A 23,241-nucleotide genomic window follows, 5' to 3' on the forward strand; every position below is an offset into this window, starting at 1 on the left:
ATATTTTTTATTTTACTTTTTTAAGAAGTTTCTACTATTTTTACACCTAAATTGCAACATTTTTTTAACTAATAAATTACAAACTTGTTTGACGAAGTTAATCACATGCAATATGTTCTCGCAATAAGAAATTACATTCTTTTTAGGAATTGAAATTACTATTTTTTTTTTACACGATTATAGTTTTTTTTTTTTTGTCATTTACACAAGAAGTAGGAAAAAAATTGTCATTTTTTATATGGCGGCCAAACTTGATCATTAATAATTTGGATTGTGCCCTACCTATGCTGCAGAAAAAACAAACGTAGCTTGCTCTGAACTTCTTCAAGAACAATCATCCTTTAATAATTGACCTCCAAGTCAATTTAATATAGAATAAAGCATGCAGACTTGCACTTATTTTTTATGAACCAAACTAATTGACCTTTATTCCTTTAATTACTTTGAGCTAATAATCTTGAAAGATGACTTACTTTATATTTATGTTAAAGATGGCTAGAGCTGAAAGTGAGTCAAGCCAGCTCATGAGCCAACTCGAGTTTGACTGGTTAACAGCTTGATAAGCTAAGTTCGTGAGCTAGTGAGCCAAGTTTGAGTCTGGAATTGAACTCATAAATTAAATGAATCGAGCTTAAGTTTGGATAAGCTCAGCTCATTAGTTCGTGAGTTGACTCAATTATATATATATTATAACAATCTTAATTATTTAATATTTATCTTTATTTTTTACATATAATTTTAATATAGGACATAAATAAAAAATTTATAATTTATTGATACATAAACAATATATAAAATTGATTTTTTCAAATATTATTTAAAATATATAAGTTATAATTTACTGATATAGAATTATAGATTATGTATTTATGTTTCTCTTATTTGAGCTAGCTCGTGAGCTCGAGCCAACTCGTGAGCTTTCGGTGAGTCGAGTTTGAGTTTAAGAATAAGCTCGATTGTTAATGAACCAAACCGTGAACCAAACTCAATTTTTGTGAGTCGAGCTTGAACTTGGTCTAGCTCGACTCAGCTCGGCTCACTTTCACCCTAAAATGGCCAATACTTGAGTGCAATTCTTATTTTCAAATTTTAATTAAAGGCTCCACCGGTCCTATTTGTAGTGCATGTGTGTCTTTCGTTCTGCACTCAAGAGTTCCATTAGGTAGTGAAAATGATGTTTATTAAAAGTATTTAACATCAAATATTTTGTTTTATTATAGTTTACCAAACTTTTATTGACTAATAAAAAATACTACATACACGATGATCAAAATTTATTAAATTTAACCATTAATTAATTATTAATATTTAAAATATAGAACAAAATATATTGTTAAATTAATAGACTAAAAGAATTAAACTAAAAAATTAAATTAATAATTAAAAATAATAAATTTTTATGGGCCATAGGATTTTTCTTGTCTAAAATGGGATTTGGAAGCGAGAGCAATTTTCTTGAGACATAAAAAATGGGATCTTTGATTAACTCCACACATATAACTCTCCAATAATGTAACCTTATCAAAACAATAATTACGGGTAATATAAGATCCACTAACTAAGATATGTTTAATTTAAGGCGACTAACCATTCAAACGAAAGTTTGACTAATGTGATACAGTAGTGGAGAAGGCATTAAGAGAAGTTAGTAATAAGAAGCTTTGGTAGCTTAGCTTGTAGTTCGAATTTTTAAAGAATAAGTAGGTCGTTAATTAACTTTTTTATTCTTTTTAAGTTATACAATTTAAACTTTTAATGTATTATATGCATTTAAATTTCATTATCACCTTTATTATAATCGATCTATACATCAATGCAAAAATAATTATTTTTATTTTAGAAATTATCTAAAAATTGTTTTAAGGTTATTGATTAAGAAAGTTAAAATAAAAAAATGTAATACTTTTAATGTATTGAAAACTTTAAAAGTTTATGATTTTTATTCATAATTTTTTATTTATGGTATGCTTAAAGAATGTTTTTAATGCATTTCCTATAAAAAAAATTTCGATTTAATATTTTTTTGTTTAAATTTAAACATATTCAATACATTAAAAATATAATAAATTTATATTTTTAATAACTTTAAAAAAAATTATAGTACTCTTAATTAGCATCTATAGAATATATATATTAGTAAAATCTAATTATAAAACTAAACTAAATTTAAAATCTAGGTAGTAAAATAATTAGATTTTACTAACTCTCGAATTAAGATAAACCCCTTTTTATTTTTCGTGGACTTAATATGATAAGTGCGAGAAGTTGAGGACGATAAATTAATGGTGAAAATTTAGATGCAGTTAACTTTACGTAAAATTAATAGTTGAGAGTCATTAAATAATTTGATTAATTTGACTAAATTTTTATTTAACTACTCTCAATTATCAATTTTACGTAAAATTAATTATACTTGAATTTTTACCAAAATTAATATTATATTCAAAGAAGTTAATGCTACACAGCGAAATAAACAAGAAAGACATTTCAGGAGAAAAATAGAGAAGTAACCAAGATAGAAGATTGACCAATCAAAAAAAAAAGTAAGATTCATGATTGAAGTAGTAGAAGGTTACTCGAGCCACCAATCCACCATATAGTCTTGTCTTGTGATTGATGGAATTTTTGTTTTCATCCTAAGCTATTTGGATTTTTTTTTTTGGATGAATGATAAGGTACTATCAGCATAGCTAGATTATTCACTAAAGTTAGTTAGAGCAATTGTATTTAGTTAGAATTCAGTTACTGTTCTGTGTTTATATATATATACCACCGGCTAGAGTTTAAATCAATACAATTAATTCATTTTTTTTTCTCAATTTTTCGTTCTCTTTTACATTCTAACATAATATTAGAAGACATTTCTTTTTATAACATTCTTTCGTAAACTCCATTCTCTTATGGACATTCATTTTTTCATAAATTCACACAACAAAGTTGGATGAGAGTTTAATTACTTCACCATTTACAATTATCTGTAATGAATGTAAGAAGTTCCAATCAACGAATTTAGAGAAGACGTTCTGAATCTTACTACCCCAAAATTCATTGATCATAAAATGGTGGATCCATTTGCACTCTTCAAGACAAATCAACTGGATTTGATCCTCGTCACTCAGTAATTCACTGAGAAAAACTACCACTTTTGAAGTCGCGCCATGAAAAAAGCCCTAAATGCCAAGAGAAAGCTTTGATTTATCAAGGGCACAATTTCAAGTATAGATCCAACTATAGATCCTGATTAATTTGAAAATTGGCAATGTGTCAGTGATGTAGTGAGCACTTAGATCCTCAATTCAATTTCAAAGGAAATTACAACGTCACTCGTTTATGCAGATTTGGCTGAAGAACTTTAGCATTACGGGTGGCAAAACGGGTCGAGCCCGCCGGGCCGATCCACTAAACCCGCTAAAAAAGGCGGGTCGGGCTAGAATTTGGAGCCCGCCAAATTATAAAAACCCGCCAAACCCGCACCGCCAAATTGACGGGTTTTGGCGGGGCGGGGCGGGCGGTCCGCCGGGCCGAAACTTTTTATTTTTCTTTTTTTTATTAAATAAAAGTGTAGTTACTATTATAAAATTAATAATTATAGAATTTTTAAACACTTTTTTTCATTTTTTTATTCTTCTTTTAGTTATTAACTTTATTTATTTTATTTTACAGCTTCGTATATATGCTCAAATTATGTGACTTATTTTTTAAAATAAAGATGATTTTATTGACAAATATTATTTTGAACAATTTTATTGAAGTTAAAAATTAAAAAAAATAGTAAAAAAATTATATTATAATTTGACTATTGTTTATTTTTTAATTATTATTTTTTAGTTAATTTTAATGAATTTTATTTTTCAAAAAAAAAAAAGAGTCAAGCGGGCTAGCCCGCCAACCCGCCAATCCGCCATAAAGCGGGGCGGGCTAACATTTTGAACCCATTTTAGTTGGCGGGGCGGGCCGGTCCGCCCCGTTTATGAGGCGGGCCTAGGTGGGGCGGACCGACCCGCTTTGCCACCCCTATTTAGCATGACCTCAAAGAAAGGTTCGAGCATGGTGATCCAACTACTCCACTTTTGCTTCCTCCTCCACGTAGCTACAGTAGCTACCTTATGTGATGGATGAACAAAAAGTAGAAACGAGCTTCACCCAAGGGATCTTCATCTCTGACCGAGTTGGATTGCAACCATTTATGACATGGTGATCTTGAGGCTTCTTTCCCACTTCTTACCTTTAGTAGAAAAGATCTCAGCCACGCCATACTGTAAATCTTTCTTTTGCAAGGGCCATCATCACCTTGGCCGCTTGCTTCTTCCTAGTTTCTGTTCTTCTTCCTCTGATAGCTTGCATCTTCTTCTTTCGTGTCAGTGAAGTGACCGAAACCAAAGAAAGAGGGGAGAGAGAAGAGAGAAAAGCTTTAACGTGTAATGCATTAATGACAATCAAATCAATGTAAACTTTCTCTTTCATGTTACCAGTGCATTTAAACCAAGTTAAATGAATTTAAATTCCATTCATTAGTGGGAGTAGGTAATCGTAAAAAGCATGCAACCTTTGCTTTCTCTCTTCTAATTTCGGACCCATGATAATATTAGACCAAGACAATTTTATCTTGGACTTTGTATCAGTTTTCATAACCCAATCAACACAAAAATAATTCAACCATAATACTTGAATATTTTTGTACCACATGCTGAATATTTTTCCAACTTATTGGGCTATTTGTTGCATATGCCCATTGATTAAAATACTGCATACAAAACAGAAGTTATTAATAAAATAATATAAAGCTTCAAATCAAATTAATGTCTAATTAGTATTTTTAACAATGTTTGATCATCACAATAATTTAAAGTTTTCTAAACTCAACACTTGCTACAGATTACTAAAAATTATAAACCACCTAAATAAACAATTATATTAAATGTAACAGATACCTATTAATTAGACTAACATGTTAATTGAAAGTTACTTATTTTATTTATTTAACTTAACTCACAATTTTTTATCTATTTTATTTATTTAACTTAAGTAACAATTACTTACAATCAATTATGCACATTATAAAACATACTAGGTATATCAATGAAACTAATATATATCTTTTAACTTAATTTACTCACCATACCTACCTCATTAACCATTAACTAAGTTATTAAATATTAAATATCTGAACTTATTATTCACTAAAAATAAAATAAAAAAAATACTAACATCAAAGTCTAAAGCTTCAGCTACATGCCAAGTGCCATTCATTCTGTTGATGTATTCGCAAACATATTTTCGGGAGACCATACTTCCTGAAAGAACTCGAACTAAAGCGTTGAGAACGTCACAAAAACTTAAAAAATGATGGTTATGCACAGCAATTTCGAATGTTGTGACATTATATAAGCATGCGAGTGTATCTCGGACCTTGAGATTCCAATCACTGTGCATGTACATATCTCGAGTGTTGAGACTCCATTTGCTTTTTGTGTTGTGCATATCTTGGGTGTTCAGTATCCAATCTTTGTCCTAATACATATCTTGGATATACCTAAGATATGACTCGGCGTCACTCCACCACAGAATAGACTCTCAAATGCCGAGATATATTCGTTTTTGGATTATACCCTCAACATCCGAAATGTATCTCGTAATGCAATTTTATAAATACCTCACTATTTATGTATTTTTGTAAATAAAATATTTATTTTATTTAAATAAAAAAATCCCTTATTTTCTCCCAACATGGCGGACAAATTAAAATGGGACTGCAACTAATTCATCTTTTCCTCCTACATTGTAAGTTGTAACTTGTAACTTCGAGATCGAGAGTGCTTCTAGTGAAATGAGTAAGCTACATTGTTAAACTTAAGTGGGCTGGGCAAATCTAAAATTTGTTGAGTTTTAAAAGGCAAGAATATCTCATCTCCTTCATGCTTCGTTAGATCTTGTTTAATTCACTGGCAGTAATTGTTGGGAAAAGGACCGTTATAGAGCTCCATACCTTGAAATCACTTTGGTTTGGGAGCCATGGAGTACTTTTTATTATATTAATTAATAATTAATTTAATCATAACGATTTTCAACGAACAAGTCTTTTTGAGAGTCCAGAAATCTTTGGGGACGTGGCAAACAAGACAAAACAAGAAAAACGAGGGAGGACCGGAGGAGCGCCAATACGTCTTTGCTACTGCTAACTTGAAATTCCAAGCGATCATGTCAAACGGCGTCGTACTCAACCTCCACTTCGCCGCCACTCCTCCTTCTTCTCAGGGGAAGGAGAAGGAGATAAGGGAGACACTCTTGCTGGCTTACAGGACCCTGGGAGTCGTCTTTGGAGGCCTCGTGACGTCACCGCTTTATGTTTATCCTTCAATGCCGTTGAACTCTCCAACCGAAGATGACTATCTCGGCATATACAGTATCATGTTCTGGACTCTCACTCTCGTTGCGCTTGTCAAGTACGCCACCATAGCCATCCATGCTGATGATCACGGTGAAGGTATTACTTACTACAACTCCTTTTTCATCACATCATTCAATTTTTCAATCTTAACCTATCTGAGTTCGTTACAGGTGGAACTTTTGCCTTGTATTCATTACTTTGCAGACGATTGAATATTGGAATCCTTCCATCTAATCAGGTATATTCTAATTCAAGTACTTATTCACGCATAGAAAGGGGTGTTGAAGCACAATCTTGGCTTGCCAAATTGTTTGAAAGAAGCATAGTTGCTCGACGAGTTTTGCTCTTTCTTGCTATGCTAGGAACTTGCATGATTATCGGTGATGGCATACTTACACCTGCAATTTCAGGTTTGGTCAATAATCTTTTCTAATAATTTGGTGGCTTTTCTTATTGAAAATGTTTTCATTAACTCAGCTATGTAAATTCATTCTCAGTGTTATCAGCAATGGATGGACTAAGAGCACCTTTTCCCTCAGTAAGCAAATGTAAGTTTTAAATTTATACAGTACTATTGTGACTTTGTGAGCTTAAGTTGCAGATTCCATAGTTTAGAAAGTACAATAAAACTTTGGAAGGTTTGCTTCTTTTGTCGAAATTTTGGTTTTTTTATGTGAAATACAAAGCTATAACATCTTAATGGTGCAACACAGGAAGTGATTTTTGCTTGGCAGAGTAGATTAGAGCTTTATGACATTGTCAGACAATTTGCTCTCCTGGTTTATATAACCATCATTTCTGTTTTGGCTCATGCTTCTGCAGCACTTGTGGAAGCACTCTCTGCAATTGTCTTGGTTGTTTTGTTTTTATTGCAAAAATTTGGCACATCACGCGTGAGTTTCCTCTTTTCCCCAATAATGGGTGCATGGACCTTTTGTACCCCACTTGTAGGAATTTACAGCATCATACACCATTATCCTAGTATTTTCAAGGCTATATCTCCTCACTATATTTTCCATTTCTTTTGGAGAAATGGAAAAGCTGGCTGGCTTTTACTTGGTGGTACTGTCCTCTGCATTACAGGTATGTGTGTCTCTTATCATCTTGATAATATTCATCATCATTGTCCATTGATACAGAAGTAGGAATATTATCTTTCAATTCAAGGACTTCTTTGTTTCTCTGTCAATTCATGTTATTATATTATCAACTTGGCATGCTCTGGTTTGGCTATTGACTAAATTTGCTATATGAGAATTGTGAAAAGAGAGACTTGCAACTTAATGTTTGACATGAATAAAGTGATCACTTTCTTAAATATAAAACTTGATTACTTCTAAGGGGAAATGAAAGATTTCCCTTTCTTCTGTATGTGGATGTGCAATGTGTATTTTCCTACTATCTTTCCCTTTGTTCATTCTTAATTGTTCACTTTGACAGGTTCTGAGGCAATGTTTGCTGATCTTGGTCATTTCAATCAGAGGTCTATTCAGGTTAACTTTGTTTCATTTTATTTTTTGGTATGCCTTATAAAGCTATGATTCCTTTTCAGCCAATTAACAGAATTCTCACCTTTTCTTCTTTTGTATCTGGTAACAGATAGCTTTTCTATTCACAATCTACCCATCTTTAGTCCTCACTTATGCGGGACAGACAGCATACTTGATCAAGAATCCCAATGACCATGATGATGGATTCTACAAATTTATACCAACTTCAGTGTACTGGCCTATTTTTATTATTTCTACATCAGCTGCAGTTGTTGCTAGCCAGTCATTAATCTCAGCTACATTTTCCATCATCAAGCAATCTGTGGTACTGGATTATTTTCCTCGAGTAAAGGTTGTACACACATCTCACAGTAAAGAAGGAGAGGTATACTCTCCTGAAGTGAACTACATCCTGATGGTCCTTTGTGTTGCTGTAATACTCATTTTTGGAGATGGAAAAGATATTGGAAATGCTTTTGGTATGTCAGTTTCTATTTCAGCTTTCACTATGTCACAACTTGAAAGCTGTCTTCTAATCTGTAACTGAAACTACTTGCTATCTGTCCTCTGATGTTGGTATATGACATCTATTGCAGGTGTCGTTGTGAGCCTAGTAATGCTTATCACCACTATATTACTTACATTAGTCATGATCATGATATGGAGAACCCCAGTTGTGCTGGTTACCCTTTACTTTGTTGTGTTTTTCATCATGGAAGGGGTTTACGTCAGTGCCGTTTTCACTAAATTTTCTGAAGGTGGATGGATTCCTTTTGCCATATCATTTGTCCTTGCATTCATCATGTTCGGTTGGTTTTATGGTAGACAAAGAAAAATCGAGTATGAGATAACCCAGAAGATAAGCTTTCATAGACTTGAAGAACTTTTAGCTGACCCTAGTGTTCAAAGGGTTCCTGGAATATGCTTCTTTTATACTAACATTCAAGATGGGTTGACTCCTATTCTTGGCCATTACATTAAGAACATGAAATCCCTTCATAAGGTCACCATATTCACAACTCTCAGATATTTATTAGTCCCTAAGGTTGATCCACATGAGAGGATTGTAATCAAGAAATCAAATCTCGAAGGGGTGTATGGTTGTGTAATCCAATATGGCTATGCAGATGCTCTACATTTTGAAGATGATTTTGTAAGTCAAGTTATTGGTAGTTTGATACTACATATAAAAAACTGCTCTGGTAATGCTGAACCTGATTCTCAAGAGATTGAGCAAGAAGTTTCCAGTTTAGAAGAAGCAAGATGTGCCGGGGTTGTTCATGTTCGCGGAAAGACTAGATTCTACATTGGCCTGAACTGTGGTTGGTTTGATAAAATCATGCTTGGTTTCTATGAATTCATGCACAGCAACTGTAGATCCGGTTTGCCTGCGCTTCGGGTTCCATTACAGCAAAGGATTGAAGTTGGAATGCTATACGAGGCTTGAAGGGTTAAAATATATTGAAGCAGTTATTCAGTAGCTTCACTTTTGCTCATACATAACATAAACAGGGCAAAAGATACCTGAATTGGATTAATATGTACGTCACTCAAAATTACCCATATACTTGTATTTCTTCTTTTCAAAACCATTAACTTAGTATGTTGATTTTTGCTTCCTTGGTACCTAAAAGTCTATTGAAGCTCAACTAATCTATACAAAAAGTAACTGAAGCTGAGCTAATTTTACTCGAATCAAGTCAACTTATGATCTGTTAAGGTGTCGGTTATTAAAAGTCCCGTGTTGATGAGATAACCACATGCTACTACTACTTACTCTTTTTGTTAACGACTTTTGATCTAGTGATAAAAAGGATGGTGTGTTTTGAGTTGCTTTATACTAGAAGACAAGAGAGAGTGTTAAATGGACCGTCTGACAAAAAAGTTGAAGCAGTAATAGGGAGGGAGTCGAAGAAGATGGGGAAATGGAATCAAGCGCAAGAATAAATGAAGAATATATTCTTAGAATAAAACAGAAACACATGGAGTTGTGTCCACTGTACAGGAAAGGGAATCACACGCTCATGTTCATATAACATGTATATTGATTGACGTTGATTTCTGTACCTTAAAAAAGCTTCGTTGGTCTGGGATTGTTGTTATAGTATTAATTCAGTCAACGATCTTCTCATTCGCTCACTCACTATTTATTATTTATTCATTGTCGTGTCGTAGTTGTACTTGTACTTGGTTCATGAGTGTCCCTCAAACCATTGAAACGTGCAAATCGGATCTATATCCCACATACAAACAGCACAAACATCATTATTGAACAAGTTGGCACCCCCCTTCTCTTCTTCTCTTTCTGCCTCTGTGACTCTGCTGCCTGCTGAAGCTGACATCTCAGTTTGGTTTGAATGGCGGCAGTCACAGCATCGGTGATTGCTTACAAGCTCATGGAAGAACCACAACCTTTTTCCCTTGCTGATGTTGCTGCTGCTGCTGTTGCTGCTGCTGATGCCTCTTCTCCGTCTCCTCCTTCTTCTTCTTCTTCTGGTAATTTTGCAGAGACTGGGAATCCATCTGATGCGGTCGTCTTCTTTGGTATCAGTATGGTACTTGGGATTGCATGCAGGCACCTCCTCCGCGGCACCAGAGTCCCTTACACTGTTGCCTTGCTCATCATTGGCATTGCCCTTGGTTCCATAGGTACCTTCCCCTCTTCTCTTTCAGTATTTATCTATTGAATTTCAAGCATCAGGTTTTGAACCCATATGGGGAAAGTTGACTTTGCTGGATAAGGATAGGCTGCCTTATCTGTGTACAAAGGGGTAAAGAAAAATAGAGAGGAGACAACATATTTGCCTACTTTGCAATGTCATTTGGATCAGTATGAAAACGATCAGGACAAACTAAGGAGGTGTTTTTTTTTTTTTGGGGGGGGGGGGGGGGGTGTGTGTAATAATCTATACACTGTTTATATAATAAGCACCGGTTTGCCTTTCAATTTTTTTTTGGAAAAAAAGTGCATGACTGATTAATTGTTAACTCCTGAACAGAGTATGGTACTCATCATCGGCTGGGAAAGATTGGGGATGGAATTCGTATTTGTAAGTTTGTTCTCTTTTTATTCAATTTATTCTGGAATTTAAGCACTTCCCATTAAAAGAAAACCAAGTGCTTTTCATTTTACTACTTTGAAACATGTGTATTGACATGACATTTTGAAAATCTTCCAACTTAAAGAGCTTTGATCATCACTTCTCGTTCTTTAAAATTCATTGAAGGAACTAGGAATTCTACTTTTTTATATGCAGGGGCAGAGATTAATCCAGAACTTCTGCTGGCCGTTTTTCTTCCTGCTCTCCTTTTCGAGAGCTCATTCTCAATGGAAGTTCACCAAATCAAGGTTCTTTTCCCCGAATTTTTGTATTACTACAAACTGACTTTAGTTATAAAGTGATACTGTTATGCCACTTCCTAGCTCATATATGTATGCGTGGTTGTAATATTGTTTTGCTTTCAGAATATTGACTGAACCTCAATTTCCGTTTTGGTTGGTGTTGTAGAGGTGTATTGCTCAAATGATTTTACTAGCTGGTCCTGGAGTTGTGATTTCAACCTTTTGTCTTGGAGCTGTTTTGAAGGTATGTGAACCAATGTGTTCATATTTCATCGGTGATGTGATACTGATATGATTATGTAACCCCCTTGGCATAATGCAGCTAACTTTTCCATATAATTGGAGTTGGAAAACATCACTATTGCTTGGGGGACTTCTGAGCGCAACTGATCCTGTTGCAGTTGTAGCTTTGTTGAAGGAGCTCGGTGCCAGTAAAAAACTAAGCACAATAATTGAAGGCGAATCCTTGATGAATGATGGGTATTCTGATTTAGTTCCTTTTCTCTTCATTTAATTGGGATATAGGAACTGGTTCAAGCCTTTAACACATAGAATGAAGTGATAAATGATATTCTTTTGGAGAAGTCTTTTCAGTTTTTCTTTGATTAAGCTCTATCTTCATTCTTTTCTAGGACGGCTATTGTGGTTTATACTTTATTCTATCGGATGGTTCTTGGTAGCACCTACAATTGGGTTGATGTTATCAAATTTCTAGTGCAAGTCTCATTTGGAGCGTAGGTTTCACCTTCTTTGTTGTTTTACCAGCAAAAATTATTTTTGCTTCTGTGACCCTCTCTGCTCTTGTGCCAGTGTAGGAATTGGTGTTGCTTTTGGGATAGCATCTGTTTTATGGCTTGGGTTTATTTTTAATGATACAGTGATAGAGATTTCCCTTACACTTGCCGTTAGCTACATTGCTTACTTCACTGTAAGTTGCTTTTAAAAACTTGGATTAGTAGTTGAAAGATTGTATTTGTACTATGAATAGTTATGCAAGTGGTATCCAAACGTTTATATACCTTAATTTATTGCACGCATGATGCATCTTTAAGTAAGATGAGAGGTTGTATCTGTTAAAAACTTGAAATCTTACAATCATCTTTGGTTTTTGTCCTTAATGCTTCTATAGGCTCAAGAGGGTGCTGATCTATCTGGTGTTTTGACTGTCATGTCGTTGGGAATGTAAGTCGATCTTTAGCATTTATCTCTAAATATTTGGAATCTAGTTATTGAAATTTTTCTACAGGTTCTATTCTGCATTTGCAAGGACAGCTTTTAAGGGTGAAAGTCAACAAAGTTTACATATCTTTTGGTATGCTTCTTGCTTCTACTTGTTTATATAAATTATATACTTATAGGACATCATTCTGATTTTCCTTATTTTCAACAACATTCATTCTAGTGATGATAATAGGAAATAGATAAAAGGAATCTAATTATCTAAATCTATGTAGAACAGTAAATACTTATTTTACTGACTGACTTTATTTTCTCCAGGGAAATGGTTGCATATATTGCTAATACATTAATTTTCATCTTGAGGTAAGATCATAAATGGATTCTGAAATCATAACAATCAATTGATATAACTTGTGAATCAAGCTTTTCATACCCTTTTTTATTATTATTTTTTATGTTATCTTCTTTTTGCAGTGGAGTTGTTATAGCTGAAGGAGTACTTGGTGATGACAATGTCTTCCATCATGGTAGTATTTACCTCTTAAATTATCTTCTTTGCTCAGTAGGCCATTGATTATACTCTCACTTTTCCATTTAGTTGCTCTTGATAAAAATGTATGTTTGTTGAGTCTAAAAGACTCACTGCAAATTCTTGGTTCTGTTGAAGGAACATCATGGACCCACCTCTTGCTTCTCTATGTTTATGTTCAAGTGTCGAGATGCATCGTAGTTGGTGCATTATTTCCCTTGCTAAGGTATTTTGGATATGGCTTGGATTGGAAAGAAGCTAGTATTCTAATCTGGTCAGGATTGCGAGGGGCAGTTGCCTTGTCACTTTCATTATCAGTCAAGGCAAGTATTCAATGACTAATGAAAGCTGCATTTTTTAGCCAAACATTTCATCTCCTTTATTGATAATTTTCTGAATTTCTTTATGCACATACTATCTTATTATTAGTTTAATCTTTTAATTATTAAATTTTGGGTTTGTTCAGCGTTCAAGTGGCCGATCACTTGAATTGACTCCAGAGACAGGAACACTGGTATGTTCTGGGTTTAGGATTTAATTATGACTTTACAAGGACATTAGATTCATCACTCAAATACCTTTTGCTTGTGCAGTTTGTTTTCTTCACTGGTGGTATTGTGTTTTTAACACTTATAGTGAATGGTTCGACAACACAGTTTGTTTTACACTACCTTGACATGGACAAGTTAACAGCTGCAAAGGTCAGAATTCCAGATCTTCTAAGTTCAGCTTATCTTCTTGCTCTAAGGGATAAAACATTCTGTTATCTCATGCATCAAATGGTGCCTTAATGCTTCAATTTCTATCTTACTTGTGAAACAATATCTCCACTCTGATATAAGGATATACCTTCAGAAGTCTTGTCTTTCAAGTTATATTTGGCCTTTGCCTTTGCCCTAATAATTTGATCGTATAATTAACAGAAACGTATCCTTGATTTCACAAAGTATGAAATGTTGAACAAAGCACTAGAAGCTTTTGGTGAACTTGGAGATGATGAGGAACTAGGGCCTGCTGATTGGGCCACAGTGAAGAGATATATCTCCTGCCTAAATAACATTGAAGGTGAACGTGTTCATCCTCACGGCACATCTGAAAGTGATACTAATCTGGATGCTATGAATTTGAAAGACATACGAGTACGCCTTCTCAATGGTTAGCAACTTCTACATTATCCTTATAGTCTGAGTATGATAGTTTTCTAATATTATGAACTTGATTGCTTCAACCACATTAGTATCATGACTAATTTGAGAGCTTGTTGCTCATATTAGGTGTCCAAGCTGCTTACTGGGAGATGCTTGATGAAGGACGAATTTCTCAAACGACAGCTAATATTCTAATGTTATCTGTGGAGGAGGCAATAGATTTGGCTTCACATGAGCCTCTATGTGACTGGAAAGGCTTAAAAACTAATGTTCACTTTCCAAATTACTACAAGTTTCTTCAGTCTAGTATGCTTCCACCAAAATTAGTTACATACTTCACTGTGGAAAGGTTGGAATCTGCTTGTAATATTTGTGCTGCGTTTCTTCGTGCACACAGAGTTGCTCGACAACAATTACATGACTTCATAGGTAGTTTTTTTACCTCACTAAGTTTTGGCTTTTTATCTTGCGAAATACTATTTGCAGCTTCTACTCTTTTTGTTGCCTCTATTCCATATAGTTTCTTCTCCTTAACTTGCTGTGAAAAATAGAATACAAATCTTGTACTAATAAACACTGTAAATCCTGGTGACAAGCACCCTGGTTTAAAAATATACAATATATAGTTAGTTGCTGATTTTCTCTGCATAAAACTTCTTGTGTAGGTGAAAGTGATGTTGCTTCTGCTGTTATCAATGAAAGCATTGCAGAAGGAGAAGAAGCACGGAAGTTCTTGGAAGATGTTCGCATAACATATCCTCAGGTATGCACGTTAAAAAAAAATTATCCTCCAATATTATCTTGGTTTCAGATCAATTTAAATTTCATAATCCATCTTTTTTTATTGTTAAAGAGGGTTAAATAAACTTTTTCTTTTTTGCTCAATTTGATGTGATGGCTGTCATTCAGGTCTTAGGAGTTGTGAAAACAAGGCAAGCCACATATGTAGTGCTAAATCACTTAATTGAATATGTTCAAGACCTTGAGAAGGCTGGGATTTTGGAGGAGAAAGAGATGTTGCATCTGCATGATGCTGTCCAGGTATCCTCTGGTGATATTCATGCTTTTCTCTTCATCTGTTACCTTAACGGTTCGCTCTTCTCTGGAATTATAATTGTGTTGTTCATCAATTAATGGATTTGTTTATTTTTCAGACTGATTTAAAGAAATTACTCAGAAATCCTCCTTTGGTGAAGCTTCCTAAAATAACTAGTATGCATCCTATGTTGGGCGCTCTGCCTTCTCCGGTTCGTGAATCACTTATAAGTGGTACCAGGGAAATGATGAAATTGCGTGGCTTGACACTATACAAGGAAGGATCAAGATCAAATGGAATTTGGTTAATTTCTAATGGAGTGGTAAAGGTAATAACTAAGAAGCCATTATTTTTATGAAGGTTGCATTATGTTATCTGATTAAACATTCCAAAGATTAATGCTTGGAAAATATTTCGGTCTCTCAGTGGGAAAGCAAGGTGATAAGAAACAAGCACTCTTTCAATCCAACTTTCTCACACGGGATCACGTTGGGTCTTTACGAAGTGCTGACAGGAAGGCAGTATATCTGTGATGTCCTCACAGATTCCGTGGTGTTCTGTGTCTTCATCGAAGCCGACAAGATAGTTTCATGCCTTGGATCAGACCCTTCCGTGGAAGACTTCCTGTGGCAGGTATGATTAGTTAGTTTGCTATGTCATTAAATCATTAACTCCCTTATTATATGTTTTGGTGCTATGCTAAACTAAATCATGGTTTTCAGGAAAGTGCTATTTTCCTTTCCAAAGTATTGCTTCCCCAGATATTTGAGAAAATGTCTATGCAAGAACTAAGAGCCATGATTGCTGAAAGATCACAAATGACAATATACATAAGAGGAGAGACAATAGAAATACCTAATCATTCGGTCGCATTCTTGCTAGAAGGATATGTCAAAACTCAAGCTCGTCAAGAACTGGTAACAGCACCAGCAGTCCTGCTCTCTTCCCAAGGGAATCTAAGCTTCCACAGTTTGTCAAGTTCAGGTATTTGACTATTTGATCTTACTGTCTTGAAAACTTTGTGATTATGGATGAAGTAGAAAATGAATTTTGATAAATCTTTTACCTTGAATTATACAAACAGGTATCAGGGAAAGTAGTTTTTCTCATCAAGGATCGTCTTATCTAGTTGAAGCTAGAGCAAGGGTAATCATATTTGACATTGCAGCATTTGAGGCTGATTCTCCTCCTGCTAGAAGATCAAATTCGTTATTATCACATTCCATGGAACATCCCCATAGAACCTTACGTAGCAGAGAACACAGCGGTCTTATGAGCTGGCCTGAAAACTTCTACAAGCAGAAGCCCCATCGGCACAATTCCGAAGGGAACGGCCGACAAATAACTAATTTGTCTGCAAGAGCAATGCAGTTGAGCATCTACGGAAGCATGGTATGTTGGTTTCATGCAATTCAACATGCCATTTATTGTTTAGTAGTTGCTTGATCAGCAAGCAATGAGAATTAACATGGAATGCTGATGTTGTTGTGTCTAACTTGATTTTATTTTGATGGAAGGTGGAATTACGGATCCCTGGCCGGAGCCGAAGTTCGACGAGCAATCAGACTAAACCGGCTCTTAGTTTGTCATACCCAAGCATTGTGCCACAACAGGGGCGTCCGCTTTTGTCAGTAAAATCAGAAAGTGCTGTCACTGCAAAGAAGGGCCGTGAAGTGAGTGACTTAGCACAACAAAATGCTCCAAACCAACCTCTACAAAACACTGAAAGTAGAGTGCAGCATCATGGAGATTACTCAAGTGATGATGATTCAGTTGTTGAAGAAGATCTTCTTGTCAGGATTGATTCTCCAAGCACCCTATCTTTTCCCCATTCTTGACCTGAAAGAATGGGACAGTAGCTGAGATATGTAGTTGTTTTCTTTAATAAATGCTGCTTTCGTAGAAACATTTTTGTACATAATATATTGTAACCGTGAAATTAAAGCTTATGATTGATCATGTAAACTTTGCAATTCTAAAGAATGTTGATTTCACCGTTTTCTTGTGCAGATGAATAAAATTTTGATAAGAAAAGAAACCTATCTTGTTCATCTTAGTTTGGTTGAATTCTGACTTGACCTTTCCTTTGCAAAATCTTTTATTAATTTCCATTCAAATGTTTAACCACTAAATGCACAAATATAAATCAATTATCACATAATTGGTGAAGTAGATTTTTACATGGATAAATATTAAAATAATTTTAATTTTACGACTTTTGAGTCACATGACTCGTCACATCCTTTTGTCACCTTCGAAAATAGAAGAAAAATTATTGAAACAAAGAAGATGAAAAAATGAAAAATACAAACTTACAAAGGACAAAAGGACAAACACTATTATAAATTTGTCTTATTAGTAAAAAAATTATAATTTATAAATTTGTCTTATTAGTAAAAAATTATAATTTTTTTTTCTCTGTTAATTAATTTGGTCATTTACCAAAATCTCTCTCTCTCTCTCTCTCTCTCTCTCTCTCTCTCTCTCTCTGTGATTTATTTCTTATCTGATTGTGAAGCTTGAAGAAAGCAGAGAAACAAGAAGATAGAAAGTGCAGGGTGTGTGTGCGCCATGGGAAGGGCCCAGTTCTCGACGCTGCTCTTTTCTCTCGCGATTCTAACCTCTCTCCTCGCAACTCATGTCAGATCCGATGCTTCAAACCACCGTTACAACGAAGGTGACCCTGTTCCTCTCTACGCCAACAAAGTCGGTCCCTTTCACAACCCTAGTATGGCCCTTCCCCCCGCCGATCCGTTTCGATCCTATTCAATCTCCTCATTTCGAATCTCTGATTCTGAAATTGAAGATTCCTTATTTATAGGATCCCATAGGCGTCAACTGCGAAATGATTCCGTTTCTTGAGTGTGCATGTGTGTGTGTGAGACTAGCGTTGGTGTCTGATTCTATGCTTAGTTTTGTTTTGGCTTCTTGTGTTTTTCAACGGTTTGAGCCATTTTCGGTGTTTGGTTGTGTTCAAAATGTGATATTGTTTCAGAATTCTTGTTGCTTTTTATGGTATTGAGGTGAAGTTCTTATGGGTTGTTATGGTCTGTCTATGTTTATCATTCTAATTTCTTATTTTATTTATCTGTTTGGTTTTCAGTGAAACTTACCGGTATTTTGACCTGCCATTCTGTTCAACAGGTAGGTGCTGAATTTATTCTTCAGCTCTTGGTATTTATTGCTCCCTTTAACCTTTATTACTGTATTATTACTGGTTTTAGTAGAGCTTATGCATCATTATCTCTCTCTCTTCTCTCTCTCTCTCTCTCTCTCTCTCTCTCTCTCTTCTCTCTCTCTTCTCTGTGTGTGTGTGTGTGTGTGTGTGTTGTGTGTGTGTTGTGTGTAAGTATTAATGACAAATGTGATTACTTAACAGGTAAGCATGTGAGAGATGAGTTAGACCCTGTCTAGTTTCCTCTTTTTTTAAAAAAAAAAATTGGAAGGCTTATTCATTCATCTATCTGAACAGGGAATATGGCAATATGCTGCTTTCTTAAGTCATTTTCCTGCTTGTATTAGATTCTTAATGTATGTATCCTGAAATGAGTAAATTTGCATGCCAGGTCGTGAGAAAGAAAAGACTGAAGCACTTGGTGAGGTGTTGAATGGAGACCGCCTTGTGAGTGCTCCTTATGTTCTTGACTTCAATAAGGATAAGGACTTGATCTCTGTCTGCAAGAAGAAGCTCACAAAGAAGGATGTTGCTCGGTTCCGAGAAGCAGTTAAAAAAGATTATTACTTCCAAATGTACTATGATGACTTGCCAATCTGGGATTTATTGGAACAATTGACAAAGAAGGGAAAAATGACCCCAGCGAGTATAAGTATTTCCTTTACAAGCACATTCAGTTCGATGTTCTATACAACAAAGATCGTGTGATTGAAATCAGTGCCCACATGGATCCTCATTCTGTTGTGGACCTTACTGAGGACAAGGAAGTTGAAACCGAGTTTCTTTATTCTGCAAAATGGAAGCCAACAGATATTCCTTTTGAGAGGAGAATGGAAAAATACTCTCAGTCTTCTTCTTTGCCACATCACTTAGAGATTCATTGGTTCTCAATCATAAACTCCTGTGTAACAGTTCTTCTTCTGACTGGTTTTCTGGCCACCATTCTCATGCGTGTCTAAAGAATGATTTTATGAAGTATGACTTGTTATTGAGCAACGGATTATAATCTTATTACTTAGAGTGTCGCTCTATTAATTTTCTTTTTCTTGTATCTTATCTGCTATAATTTCCCCCAGATATGCACAAGATGAGGAAGCTGCTGATGATCAAGAGGAGACAGGGTGGAAATATATTCATGGTGATGTTTTCCGGTTTCCGAAGAATAAATCATTGTTTGCAGCTGCCTTAGTTCTGGTACTCATTGTTTGCTCTGTAAGAATCTTCTAATGCCTTTACCCTGTGTATGTTGAAGTTGTTTGCCAATATAAGTTGTAAACTTTATCGATGTCATTTCTATTTCCATTTGTTTGTGCAGTACCATTTTCATTTTCACTCTTGCACTGGTTGGTGTATTTTATCCCTATAACCGAGGAGCTTTATTTACTGCACTGGTGGTCATATATGCTCTCACGTCTGGCATTGCTGGCTACACTGCTACTTCCTTCTATATTCAACTTGAAGGGACTAATTGGGTACACATGGATTTCTGCATTGATGGTTGCCAATGGTTGGATTTTATTGATAAAATACCTGTGAATGAAATTATTTATAAATTTATTTTCTTGTTTTACAGGTTAGAAACTTACTGCTGACAGGATGCCTCTTTTGTGGCCCTCTGTTCCTGATGTTCTGTTTCCTTAACACAGTTGCAATTGTTTATAGCGCAACTGCTGCTCTGCCATTTGGCACAATTTTGGTGATTGTCCTAATATGGACATTGGTAACTCACCGTTACTTGTCTTGGGCGGTATGCAGGGAAAAATAGCAAAGCCGAGTTCCAAGCACCTGTCCGCACTACAAAATATCCCCGAGAGATTCCTCCTCTGCCTTGGTACAGGAGTACCATCCCCCAGATGGCAATGGCTGGATTTCTACCATTCAGTGCCATCTACATCGAGCTGTACTACATTTTCGCTAGTGTTTGGGGCCACAGGATTTATACTATTTACAGCATACTTTTCATTGTCTTCATTATTCTCTTGATTGTCACTGCTTTCATCACTGTGGCTTTGACATACTTTCAACTTGCTGCTGAAGATCATGAATGGTGGTGGAGGTATGTAAGTTGCCTTCTGTTGTAATTTAAGAATTTTACAGTTCATATATCATTATATTATGATTTTCACCACATATAAATATTATCTTACATAAATCACATAAATCAGAAGTTCAGTTAGTTTAAAAGGAAACCGCCAATGACTAGGAAGAGATAGAAAATTAAAATTTGTACTAATATAGAGAACAAGAAGAGCTTTCCTATCTTATAGGATAAATATAAAATTAACCTTGGTATTCTTTTGTGGGTGGCATTGTGAGGTTTCATTGATGGATTGATATTTCGGCATTCTGGACTAATGCATACAAAACTTGGAATTAGTTGATTATTTAGTTTGCATTTTGGATTTGATTCGGCCTTGGCCTAACACTTGTATTGGATCTGATCTGAGGCCCATTGACCCAATAGTGCCACCAGTCAAGGCCTTAGTATTGGGTGAGCTGAGGAGCTAATCACATAAATGTGTGTGTTTTTGCCAATTATTCTGTTTCTTCGAAATCTTTGCTGTTCTAAATCATTTGAAGATAGCAGCACTTTAAACATTATAGTCCCTTATTTAGCTTTCTCGTCCTGATGGGATGGTGATATATGTTTTTTTAGGTCTTTTCTGTGTGGTGGATCAACTGGTTGTTCATCTACGGCTACTGCTTGTACTACTACTATGCACGATCAGATATGTCTGGTTTCATGCAAACTTCGTTCTTCTTTGGCTACATGGCCTGCATCTGCTAGCTTCTTCCTCATGCTTGGCAGCGTAGGTTTTCGTGCCTCGCTGCTCTTGTCCGCCATATATACAGTCCATCAAGTGTGAGTAGTTATGTGGCTGAACTTTAACTTTTTGGTAAGTTATAGTATTGCTGTAGCTGAAGAGAGAAAAAGTTCTATGATTTTTCTTCTTCTTCCTCCTCTTCTCTTTCATAAGGTAGGCTATATATAGTGTACCTGAGAGCAAGAGAAGCATCGACTCCTTCCCTGAAATGGTGTCATGTTCTCTTTGCTCTTTAACTGCATAGGCTTGGCACTATAGGAATCTTTTTGTAACCATGGGATTTTTAATATTTGATTAATTAACTGTAGTTCACTGAAATTTATTGACGTATCTTGTATCAGTTTAGTTAATTTCTTCTTAGCTCTCTGAAACTGGAAATGATTTTTTATGCTACTCCAGATAGATATTTATTGAAGGGCTTATTTAATTATGATTTATAACATATAGGAAATATATTCTAACTAGCAAATACTAGGTGCCTTATTAATTATTTTAACAGAAAAAATGGTTTGCATAATTGTCATTAAGAAATATATGAATTAATTTTGGCGCCAGTGTATTATTTTCACGAGAAAGTTAAGTCATTTTGTCTAGGGGAAAATAACGGAGCACAATCATTGACTTGTGTCTGAAATAAAATAACACTTAAATTACAAAGATTTTCCAGTTTTACTAAAACAAGTTCAAGAGATCCATTAGTTTTGTGGGACACAATGAGACAATACTTCCAAATTTAAGTTGATAAGCCAGGTATTAGTTGAGTATCAAATAATCTCACTAAAAATAGAGACTAAGTTTTGACTGACAAAGATTAAAGATTTCAGAATTTTTCATCCAAAAATTTGAACTCCCAATTTGAAGCTGGAAGTCAAATGAAATGTGTAATCAAATTCTTACTAAGCCAGCTCACGCTGCTTGAACCAAAGCCGTATTTATTACTTGAACCATGTTAAGGAGAAAAGCAGGATATGATAAAAAATTAGAAAAGAAGTATGGGCTTAAAGGTAACTAAAGTAAATTGATGATTCTTCTCTTCAATATTCATCAATTCTTTTACCAAGTATGTGTATATATATATATTATATATAATATATATATATATATATATATATATATATATATATATATATATATATGAAGAGGGTCATTGATTTGTAATCTTTGTTAGGCAGGAAATATTTCTTTTCCATTGATTAAGATAATTGTCAGCACTTTTGATAGTCAACAATGGGAAAGAAAATTCTCACCACTTGATGGTTGAAATTGTGAACCCTTATTGCAATTATGGGTATAGTGTCTCATAACTTTACTATTGGAAGGACAGAATAATCCTGTTTAGGATTTAAGTGTGCCTATACCTATTATCAACATTTAAAAATACCTACACTTTAGAAATACTAATCTAAACTCATTTAGACTACAGGTAAGAATAAATGCTTTCAAATTAGCAAAATTTAAGAGGAGTCGAGAAGTTAAACAAATTTAAAATCAGGAAAAGAAAAGTTATTATTCACTTCAATATATTGCCTTTATTTTTTTAAAGATAAATGATCATAAATTCTTTTTAGTTATATACAAATTTTAAAATGTGGACTAGTTTGCATAGATGTGTTCTGCTGTCCACATCTTACAAGCTCAAACCGTATTATTTGATAGGAAGCTATAGTTTTGGTGAGACACTAGGTGATAATTTAACCCAACTTTAAATGATTTTATATTCTTTACTATGTTTACAATTCACATGCGAACCACATGATTATCCTAGCATTAAAATAGAATACTGTAGGAATCAAACAAAGTCATATAAAAAGAAAAAAAAAAAAGCAAATTTTCATTAATCTTACACATATACACACAATACACTGCCCACATTAACAGTTGAATAGATGTTCTGAAAAAAACTTGATCAGTTGGTTCGACTGAATTAATTGAGAATTGGTTGAAAATTATTTGATAAAAAATCAATAAAAAATTGGTCAAATTAACGGTTAATTGATAAATCGTGTGAACCGATTTGATTTTTTGATAGTTTTCTGATTCAGTGTTAATCTTCTTAAAATGACGCTTTTATTTTTAAAAAAAAATCAGAGTTTTTCTCTTTTTTAACAACCAATAACTTTAAATTTGT

The 23,241-nt window shown here is 34.6% G+C and overlaps 2 protein-coding genes and 1 pseudogene across 2 annotated transcripts; all 3 read left to right on the plus strand.

Moving 5' to 3' along the window:
• Positions 1-5,675: 5,675 nt before the first annotated feature.
• Positions 5,676-9,573, plus strand: LOC112792472 (probable potassium transporter 17). The gene is made up of 7 exons (XM_025835730.3): positions 5,676-6,484; positions 6,559-6,798; positions 6,886-6,936; positions 7,211-7,471; positions 7,829-7,881; positions 7,988-8,357; positions 8,475-9,573. The coding sequence occupies exons 1-7, from the start codon at positions 6,199-6,201 to the stop codon at positions 9,323-9,325; spliced, it is 2,112 nt and encodes a 703-aa protein (XP_025691515.1). The 5' UTR covers positions 5,676-6,198; the 3' UTR covers positions 9,326-9,573.
• A 519-nt stretch (positions 9,574-10,092) lies between these two features.
• Positions 10,093-17,151, plus strand: LOC112792471 (sodium/hydrogen exchanger 8). The gene is made up of 23 exons (XM_025835729.3): positions 10,093-10,527; positions 10,878-10,928; positions 11,136-11,227; positions 11,388-11,465; positions 11,544-11,701; positions 11,854-11,955; positions 12,032-12,149; positions 12,351-12,403; positions 12,468-12,533; positions 12,719-12,763; positions 12,875-12,927; positions 13,068-13,252; positions 13,396-13,443; positions 13,523-13,630; positions 13,853-14,084; positions 14,204-14,506; positions 14,743-14,840; positions 14,987-15,118; positions 15,232-15,441; positions 15,540-15,746; positions 15,836-16,097; positions 16,198-16,505; positions 16,631-17,151. The coding sequence occupies exons 1-23, from the start codon at positions 10,236-10,238 to the stop codon at positions 16,949-16,951; spliced, it is 3,522 nt and encodes a 1,173-aa protein (XP_025691514.1). The 5' UTR covers positions 10,093-10,235; the 3' UTR covers positions 16,952-17,151.
• Positions 17,152-17,546: 395 nt separating this feature from the next.
• On the plus strand, positions 17,547-21,155 carry LOC112783887 (transmembrane 9 superfamily member 3-like; annotated as a pseudogene).
• The last annotated feature ends 2,086 nt before the right edge of the window (positions 21,156-23,241 follow it).

Source organism: Arachis hypogaea, chromosome 13, assembly GCF_003086295.3.
Source record: "Arachis hypogaea cultivar Tifrunner chromosome 13, arahy.Tifrunner.gnm2.J5K5, whole genome shotgun sequence".
NCBI lineage: Eukaryota > Viridiplantae > Streptophyta > Magnoliopsida > Fabales > Fabaceae > Arachis > Arachis hypogaea.

Coding starts and splice junctions, on each gene's coding strand:
- LOC112792472 (XM_025835730.3), top strand. CDS start 6,199: ATGTCAAACGGCGTCGTACTCAACCTCCACTTCGCCGCCACTCCTCCT. Junction 6,485..6,558: donor TGCTGATGATCACGGTGAAG/GTATTACTTACT, acceptor AGTTCGTTACAG/GTGGAACTTTTGCCTTGTAT. Junction 8,358..8,474: donor AGATATTGGAAATGCTTTTG/GTATGTCAGTTT, acceptor CATCTATTGCAG/GTGTCGTTGTGAGCCTAGTA.
- LOC112792471 (XM_025835729.3), top strand. CDS start 10,236: ATGGCGGCAGTCACAGCATCGGTGATTGCTTACAAGCTCATGGAAGAA. Junction 13,631..13,852: donor ACAAGTTAACAGCTGCAAAG/GTCAGAATTCCA, acceptor TATAATTAACAG/AAACGTATCCTTGATTTCAC. Junction 14,085..14,203: donor ACGAGTACGCCTTCTCAATG/GTTAGCAACTTC, acceptor TGCTCATATTAG/GTGTCCAAGCTGCTTACTGG.